The following is a 9614-nucleotide window of genomic DNA, read 5'->3' on the forward strand; positions in this document are numbered from 1 at the left end:
TACATTAAACCAGTAAAATGTAAAGAATTAAAGCTGAACGCTGGGCTAAATTCATATTTCCTAAATACTAGTGACAAAAGTATTCTAACTTGAATCTTGGTGTCATTTGTAATTTTTCCAGATATGTGCATAGATCCAGCATGGCACATCTTATTTGTGTGTGTCAGAACCTCCTGTAATAAAGATGACATGGGGATGACAACATCTTAAAATGAATAAAACCCTGCTACCTTTTAGATGGCTACATTTCAGCTTTAAGGCATACAACAGTAAACATGTGAGATGAGAACAGACAGTCACTTAAACATTGGTCAGTTGTGAAACTTATAACACATATTTCTGTTAGTCTTGAGTCAATTGCAGGGTACAAGACATCTGGCATACCTGAGTGCAGCCCTTGAGGGACAGGCACCGCAGCCCCCCACAGCCCTTTACCAGAGCCTGGATCCCATCCTTGCTGATCTGATCACACCATGAGATGTTCAGTTGCTCCAGGAGGGGGCAGCCCTCACTGTCATGCACAGAGAAGGGGATTTTGATTAGAAACCCTTCCATTTATCAGAAATACAAAACATTTGAGCTATTGCTTAAAAGGTAATTAGTAAAATACAGGGTCTGCGGCTCACAATGTTAACTGGCTCAACCCCAATTATTCAACTTACAAACAGTAACATATGTATTATATTTTAAGGAAACCTACAATTAAACAAATATGGAAGCTGGACCTCCTTCTGAAAATACACTTTGCCTGGCTCTCTCTAGTTTCAATCCTTGAATCTCATGCAGCCAGTAAATTCAGGACACCAGATCTGTGTACCTGTTCCATGTCAGTGATTGACACTAGTGGATTACTTAATTAGCAGGGTAGCTGAGTAACTAGCATTCTCAGAAGGAGGGCAGCAGTGGCAGCCTACATAGCCCTCTCATTACAAGTTCCCTTTAAAGCACCTATGAGTGCCAGATTTTCTGACTGCTTGCCACTGAAACATTGGCAACAATATATTTAATAGAAGAGGCTGTGCTTTCTTAGGGTCTGATGTGAAGGACCCAGACATTTGGTTCTTGGGCTAAGCTTCTAGAATATGCTCTACACAAGAAGCGAAAGTGAAAACAGTGAAGAATTATTCATAAGCAATGTGTCCACAACTCCAGCTTACCGCCTTCCGCATACCTTAGACTTGTGCATGCTAAGGGCATTGGAGAGCTTCTATGGCTCTCAGCCTGCAAAAACAGCACAGGAAGGCACAAGACGACAACCGTCTCTCTTTTTTGGGATTTCAAGAAAAAGAGGCATGAAAGGAGGCGGTAGAGTGAAAAAAAAGCCAACTCCAGGAACTGGGCAACAGTATTAAAGTGTCTCGAAACCCAAGAACAAAAAAATTTAATATGTTGCAGATTACCACTATGTGACTGTATTTGTTTTGTTTGGTTCCTGTTTTTTTTTAATCTCCTTTGTTTTCAACTAGTGATCCTGCCAGACACACTTCCTGTCCTAGGATGACAAAGCCCACTCAAGGCACGATATCTGTGGAGGAGCAGCGTTGTTACCTCAGAAAAGGAATTGTGTTAGAATTACAGAACACCCCACATCCTAGTCTTTATAAGAGGGAGTTGTTTAGTAGTCCACAGAAGTGAATTAGGCAAGGCTGATAACATTGGCTGGGATTTCAAGATGCACAGGAAGTTAGGGGATCATTTTTCTAGAAGGATCAACAAGTATTTTTCTGTACTTGCAAGGGATTTAAAGAAACAAAATGTGAAAAATTTGCATATATTGGAGATTTGTACGGAATATATTTTATTTTTATTTTGTCCATACATACATTTTAGGCAAGTACTTAAAGTGTATGTCCAGCCAAAGCCATATTTTCTTAGGCCTAGGGAGAAGAATTAGTACCCCGATCAGATTTTTACTTCTATCTGGGGCTCTGTTAAAAGACATATACTGACTTCCTGTTCACCTGTTTTACCAGATAGGAATTGAATGGGGAATTTCCAACAGCAACACAGACAGAAATAATCAGATTCTTGTACTCATCATAAAAATGTTTTCTTACACAACAATGTAGTAATCTGGTCAATAATCTAAGGAATTGGAGACAACCTCAATGGAACCACATTAAGTGATAGAAAATGACAAAGGAGTACCCCTTCCAAAAAAGACAAGAGTGGGAAGACACTATTTGTCTGGCAGCACCACAAAAACAGTAAAACTACCAGATCTGTCCCTAGGGACACTCGGTACTGTCACTAGAACCTAAAAGAAAATCCCCAACAGGGCCCGTTTATCCGATAGGATTTGGGACATGGGCAGGGAAAGTAATTTGAGGAACTTGTAATGCCCAGGCTCCCAGATACAATAGGGGGAAGAGTAAGAGAGATGAAGGTCAATAATAGAAGGAGAGACTACGTAACAAGTGCATGGCCTCAGTACCCCACTAGCCCTCAACTGGAAGAAAAGGGGCAGTATCATGATAGAGAAGAAAGATTCCACTAGCCCAGAGGGTGTAGAGTGCTTCAGTGAGGAGTTGATACCAGCAAAAAAACTGATCCTTCTCAAGGAAGTTGGAAAAGTCCAGTGCTGTCAGCAACTACAAGAGCCTATGAAGGATACTAAGGGGACCGAATCCAGTTGGTGAAGAGAACAGTGGAAAGTGGTTCCCACTGACCATGAAAATCAAAAGCTCCTCTGTTGAGAAAATACTGATGATCAGAATTATTTTAGGATACAAAAATGTTCTGATCATGAGAAGAAATATTCTTCAAGGGAATACCACCCAAGGACAAGTTCCTACTTAGTTCAGAACAGGAAGTCCCAGAGAGCATGGAACCCAGGAAGGCCAGGGTAACACTCAAAACATGTTGGGAAAAAGCTAAAATGTAAGCCATCTCGAAAGTAATTAACCTGCGAGGTAAAGAGAGTATCATAAGCAACCAAACGCCAAGGAAGTCTGATACCCAGGGACCCTTCCAGTTGTGCAAACTTGAAGCAGTGGGTGTTTGCCTTCATGCTGAAGGCATGTCAGAAGCGTGAGCAGATCTCTGGCTTCAGAACCTGCAGTCTGAGCGGGAGATTCTCTGTGAGTTTGCTCTGTGAAGGAAAAAGAGGTAAAGTGGCATTGCTCCCTTCACCTTTGACATCACATCAGTGTCCCATGCACCAGCCAGCCATACATAGCCAGAGTGCCCTATGCATTTGTACAGGCATCAGTCATATGTGGGGACACAAGTTTTTAAGGGGTTGTAATACAGTATCACAGCTAAGATACAAGGCTCTAGACATCTAATCTAATCTCTCCATAATGGTGGGACCTACCCCAGTGGTGGAAGGATTCTCTCTAAACAGCATAATCTTTCTGACATAATTTGACAGATCAGAGTTAATGCCAACACAGGATGGAGGGCCAAACCAGTTAACTCAATGTGAGACCTAAGGTGGGAATGTAACTTCCTACCAGTACATTCCTCAAGGGTAAGTATACCATCAACCCTTCTAGTGGTATCTCAGTTAAAGCGGATCATTGGGGCATCCACATTGGGCACGGACCACCTATAAGAGAATCCCTCTTCAGAGGGGTAATGCTCTGTACAGTCACTGGTTGGGACCAGGGCCCTTCAGGGGCTCCATAAAGGAAGTTCTCAAACAACAGGTGTATTAGAAAAGGTCTTTGCAGGTGTAGGATCTCTAAAAGAAGAAATAAGTCCTATATCAGCAGGCTGATTGTCCAAATGCAAGCTGATTGGATCAATAAGGTTTGGACCTAGCTTTTGTATATCAGAGTCAACTGCAATAGACTGCAGTGACTCAAAAACAGATTTATCCAAAATTTGAGACTCTGTATTAGAATAAGAAATCACAGCATGGGTTCCAAACCCAGTGAGTTTTACAGGTTTAGGGGGGGGGGGGAGGGTCAGAGACAGAATCTTTCTGGAATGGTGTCAAAGCACACTCAGAAACCCTTTGGACAGAATGGTCCAGTAGCTAGGCATAAACAGTGCCTGATAACCATAGTAGCCCCCACAGACATGGTAGAGGCCTCGGCCCCACCCAACAGTGCTGAAATAGACTCAGAAATAGGGTCATATGATAAGAGTTCTAGTTTACAGGCATCAGTTCCACGTAAGGATACCAAGTAAACTACCCCCAGAACCAATATTGGAGTATGGGCTGTGGTACTCCATAGCAGTGGGTTCGTCATCTGCATATCTTGAAGACATGTTGCGCCGTAGACTCATGTACTCAAAAACTTGAGTCTACGGCGCAAAATGGTGCTGATGAGGGTCAGACAGCTGAAGGTGACCAACTCATTATAAAGTGGCCAGTGGAGCCGAACCGGGACCAATTTGGGGCTTTAGAAACAGGAGCGGAAATTAGATGGTACTTTCTCTAGACTGAATGGCAAAAAGAAAGAGCACAGAACTCACACACGCACAACAGTCCACCTCAGCTCTCAGTCCCTTTAACGGTTACTGAAGAAGATGATGGTGGTGGGAAATTTGAAAAACTGTGACCAATGATAACAACAGTGAGGTAGCTGCTGGTGTTTCAGCACGAATATTCCCCACAATCCAGGTTGACCTCGCCACGTCAAGATGCCACTCGCTATGCGAGTCTTCAGGGACTGGGTCAGACCAGAGGCTGTGCCATGACTGTGGATCCAGAGAGTGCTCTGCGGCTAACTAACAGTACACAGAGGTCTGAAAACTGCCACATTGCAGAGCTCAGAACTTGAAGTCAGATTGCAGGCTGGCTCCTTAAGTTTCCAGTCCAGCGGAGTCTAAATATGGCCTCCAAAGCTGTTGCTAAGGAGACACCGATCAGGATAGCTGCTGTGTAGACTAGTTTAAGAAGAATTTCCTCAAATATTGATTGAAGTCACTAAGGAAAAAGGTTTTGTTGTACCGAGTATCTTAACTGATGAAATATAACAATAAAATAGTATAGTTGGACTTTCACACAGCTGAAGAAAAAGTGTCCAACCTCAATGTTTTGTGTTTTTTTTGTTTGGCAATGTCCAAAACTCTGTTAGGCAGCAGCATAACCCAAATGTCTAAGAATTACTACATTCCCATGTCCATCAATGGACAAGAAACAAACAAATGCTTTTCTTTTCTTTAGTAGGGGGAGACTAGAACTCCATGTCAGATTTATTTAATTCTGTCTGTGTTACTACTCTAGATGTTCCCTTATTTCCTGGCTGGTAAAACGGTTGTCAGCAAGACAGCCCCTGATGGCAGTAAAAACCCCATAGGAGTTGTATTCTTTCCCCACTGTATCCAAAACTAAGAAAAAAAAAATGTTGTGGCTGGACATACACCAAGTGCCCGTTTAACCTTCCTGGCGGTATTCTCGAGTGTAGCTCGGGGTTACTTTTCCATACCATAAGCGGTAACCCGAGCTACACTCGGGAATGCCGCATAGCATTACTTAACTTGTCCCTCGAGCCGCGCTGTGTTCTCTGGCCGAAGCCGGCATCCGTCTTCCGTCCTTTGCGAGCGTACGCGTCGCAGGGGGGCGGAACGGGCCGGATATTTTAAAAAATACGAAAAAAAAAAATCATACCCTCAGGGAGGTTAAAGTGTATGTATTGCCAAAAATAAAAAATAAAGCATATTGAGTACATCTCATAAAAACATGCTTTTTGGCTTGACATACACTATAAAGCATGGGTGTTCTGCTGAATGAATCCTAAAATTATTACAAAATGTAAAATAAAATGCTACAGGGACCCTTTAACCAGATCTTGTCAACATGAATTTAATTAGGTGCAGTCTGAAACATGATAGCTTAGCAAGATTTTTTTTTTTTTTTTTAGCACAAATGTAAAAAAAATAATTTTAAGCCATGTCTTACCCTAAAAAGCCCTCCCATATGATAACATACACAACAATTTATCACTTAATTCCATGATACATGAAACATGATATAGAAACATGAGAGCAAATCTCACCTGATAGCCTTTAGGGATAAGTTAGTAATGGAGGTGCATGATGCCAAGTCCAAATGTCTGAGTTTACAACAAAATTTACTGAGGCTAGACGAGGTTCTGTAAGGAGGACAGACATTTAATGGCTCACAATGTCCTATACAAAGCCAAAGTCATTTTTCACACATTAGACACTGGGAACAGATCTAGCCACACAAAGTCATGTGGGCTTTATTAGATGATAAATCCACTTGATACTGATTTCAAGCCAAACCTTCAGCAAGCTATAAAAACCCTGGACTTTCTATTATACTTCGTGGAATAGAGCCATGTATGTACAGCAGTAGAAACATGGATATCAGAATCCAAGAGACCGCTCCAAACACACCTGTCCCGGCTTGTGATATGCAGTTTTCTTCTGACTGCTTTGCAAGTGCAAATTTAGTTTTTATGCTAATGTAATAAATACTGAATTTCTACACTACATTGGTGCACCACAGACCACAAGATATAGAAAGAGCACAGGCTGTCTTATTTAGTTTAATTACAATGGACTCCAACATTGAGGTTAGTATACAGAGTTGTTGTTTCTAGCATTAATACGGTAGTTCTACTTTTTGTTTCTAATATTCCCTTTATATGTGGCAACTGCCCTAATTTTTGCTGATGTTGTGATCTCGGGTCTTTTTTTTTCCTCTTTCCAATAAACGTTTCCTAGACTGCTTGTAGTGGTCTAGTGTTTTGTTCAGAAAATACAAAAGGCTACGCAATGAATGAAAAGATGATTTAGCCTAATAGTTTATCCTCCCTGTGTGACATGCAAATTGGTGGCACACACTGTCTATTTCATCTCATACAAAAGGGCAACTATAAACCAACCAGACCCCTAATTGCTGAAACCTAGCATACAAATAGTAATTAACTGTAGATATGAGATGCTCAAAGATTGGGCAGCCATTGTTGTACCTATGGATTACCACTTTACTTTTCAAAAGGCAGCTATATCTATAAACAATATAATAAAACACCACTATACACCTTTACCCAGACAGCCAACTTACGTGTCAGTGATTTTGGTGCAGCCATTCAGATTTAAAACTTCAATATTCCTACAGTTTTGGGCAAAGGTTCTGCAGAAGACAGAGAAATAGCTAGATGAAAAGTAAATTCGCAAGGATAGCAAAGGATGATGGCAAAAATCAGATCATCATACCGGAGAGCATTATCTCCTACACCCAGACATCCACGTAAACTTAGTTTGCGCAAAAATCCACCACATCTTTTGGATATATTTTCTACTACGCGGCCCTGGAAGAGAGAAGATTTCACATGGTGGACTTAGAGCAGACATTGGCCATCTGAATTTCAATGCTAGCCAACTGACCAATGAAACATCATAGTTACCTCAATATCCCTTTGAAAGTCGAATAAGTCGATTCTCTGCCAATTACTGCCATCAAGAGCAAGGACATTCCAAGCCTGAAAGCACCAAGTGATGTACTGATCAAGTTATAGCACTGCCAGGTGTCAATTATAAAATGACAAGACACCTACGAACCATACAAGTGGTTATGTCTGCGTCAAAATGTGTATTCTGATTTAGAGGAGAAAGTGAAAAGTTAATAAGCATGGACCCCCTACTGTCCTCCTTTTGCAGTCTCCCCACCAGTAACCCCTTCAATCTGTGTTAGTGTATAAGCAGGCATGACAGTCGATAGCCAGATCAAGTGCTGATCGGACGTTAGCCACCCACTGTCAACAAACCTCTTTCATTATTATTCCCCCACTGATAGGCCAGCACATGCTCTCACTACTCTTTCCACCTTCCGAATAATTTTTCATCTTATTGGTGGCTGTGCAAACTTTTTTTTGTTACCTCAGTCTTTATGTATGCAAAAGGTAGCAAGAGAATGTTCTAGCATCAAATACAGACTTGTTCCAAGATCACCACATACGTGACAAAAAGAGCTTGTGTACTACAGCTTTTTCTAAGGGGAAAACTGAGGTACAGTGCAGATAGCTTGTGCTCCCTGTATGTACTTCAAGTCTTTGTTTCAGATTAGACATTTAAGAAATTACAGATTCGTAACACACAGTAAAAGTGCTTCAAAACAAGCCCTCACTCACCTCTCTAGGTGTTTTTAAGGCAAAGTTATTCATTCTCAAATATGCTCAAAGATCACAACAAAGACTTTATAAGTAGTTAGAAACCAACTGCAACCAGACAAGCTGCCTAGGGGACCAGTGTAAAGCACTTTTACTTACCTGATCCCCACTCCCACAGGCTCCAAATCCGGTGCCTGCAACTTCTTCCCCCCCGGCATTCTGGCGGTCACCACCCATTGGCTTCATCATTTCTAAGAGGGTCCATAGTAGGGCTGCAACTAACGATTATTTTTATAAATCGATTAGTTGGCCGATTATTCGATTAAATCGTATTAAAAAAATGCCATCTTTTATTGGAAATAAAATACACAAATGGAGAGTTACTAACAAAGTTTGCTTGAGAATAAAACTGCATGCACATTTTTTGCAATCGCTCCGCACTGGAACGAACGGCATTGCAGTACCGTGCGTTCCAGTGCGGGCGATAGCACTGCGGACGGGAGGCGCATTTGGGGTGCACTGAAGTGAATGGCACCACAATCCACATTTGCACGCAGCAGAATTTATCAGGCCGAAGCGAAAACTGACTTTTTTCACACCTATAATTTTTTTTACTTTTTAAAAGCAGATGAGGGACCGAAGGAGAATGTTCTCCATCAGGTCCACTCCTCTGCTGATTGACAGCAAGCAGTGGGCGGGTGCAATAGCCAGCCTGCTATTGACTATTGCAATTTAAAAAAACAATAGCAGGCTGGTTGTTGCTCCCAGCAACTGGGGGCACAGGAGACACAGCGGGAGGGAACGGGAAGCATCAGAGGTTTGGCAGAGGGAAAGGGGGAGCATCTGAGACACAGCAGGGGAGTGGGGAGGAGCATCGGAGGCACAGCAGAGGAAACTGGGAGAAATGGAGGGGCACAATCAACTAATCGCAGAATCAACTAAATCGATAATGAGAATCATTGACAACTATTCTCATCAGAGCCAATTTTTCGATCAGTTGTTGCAGCTATAGTTCATAGCCTTGCATTTTACACGAGTACACTAGGGGACAGTCCACAAGCTAGAGCAGATGGGAGAGGTGAATGCCAACCTCTGGGGAAGCAGGAATCAGTCAAGAAATTATTTTACACCCATCCACTAAACAAAGGACAGGTAACCCGTGCAGTGTGGGAATAGTCCCACTCATGTGGTATAATGCATGTGTTATAAAGGGCAGAAGTTAATAGATCTAACATCTTGTATTTCTGTCTAAAGACAGTGAAATGTTTTCACCTACTGCAGCGAATACATTTGACATCACAAACACTTCAGCGGTGACAATCCCTAACTTGGCTTTTTAATGGCCACAGTATAATGCGCTGTTCCAAGAATACCAACTCATCATCAAGAGCCCTGGAGATACAGTCAGTCACCCTTTACCTGCTCAAACTTGAAAAAATCAGTTTTTAACCCACTTCACTTACCCTGGCGACTTGGGCACATCGACATAGAGTAACAACATCTAAGAAGGAGAATATCCTAAAATATATAAAAATAAAAAAAAATCACTTTATAAAAATTGCAAAATTAAAAACAGGCCAA

General features: G+C 41.8%; 1 protein-coding gene across 2 annotated transcripts in view; it reads right to left on the reverse strand.

Annotated features, from left to right (window-relative positions):
• The window catches only part of FBXL20 (F-box and leucine rich repeat protein 20), a 60747-nt gene that overhangs the window by 23820 nt on the left and 27313 nt on the right, over nt 1-9614 (reverse strand). For both annotated transcript variants that reach the window (XM_018560153.1, XM_018560154.1), the window contains exons 3-8: nt 9497-9551; nt 7332-7406; nt 7141-7235; nt 6989-7057; nt 5952-6047; nt 385-511 (exon numbers count right to left, since the gene is read on the reverse strand). In XM_018560153.1, the coding sequence (XP_018415655.1) occupies nt 385-511; nt 5952-6047; nt 6989-7057; nt 7141-7235; nt 7332-7406; nt 9497-9551 (517 nt within the window). The remainder of the gene's footprint in view (nt 1-384; nt 512-5951; nt 6048-6988; nt 7058-7140; nt 7236-7331; nt 7407-9496; nt 9552-9614) is intronic.

This window comes from Nanorana parkeri, unplaced genomic scaffold, assembly GCF_000935625.1.
Source record: "Nanorana parkeri isolate BGI_ZX_2015 unplaced genomic scaffold, ASM93562v1 scaffold435, whole genome shotgun sequence".
Classification (NCBI taxonomy): Eukaryota; Metazoa; Chordata; class Amphibia; order Anura; family Dicroglossidae; genus Nanorana; species Nanorana parkeri.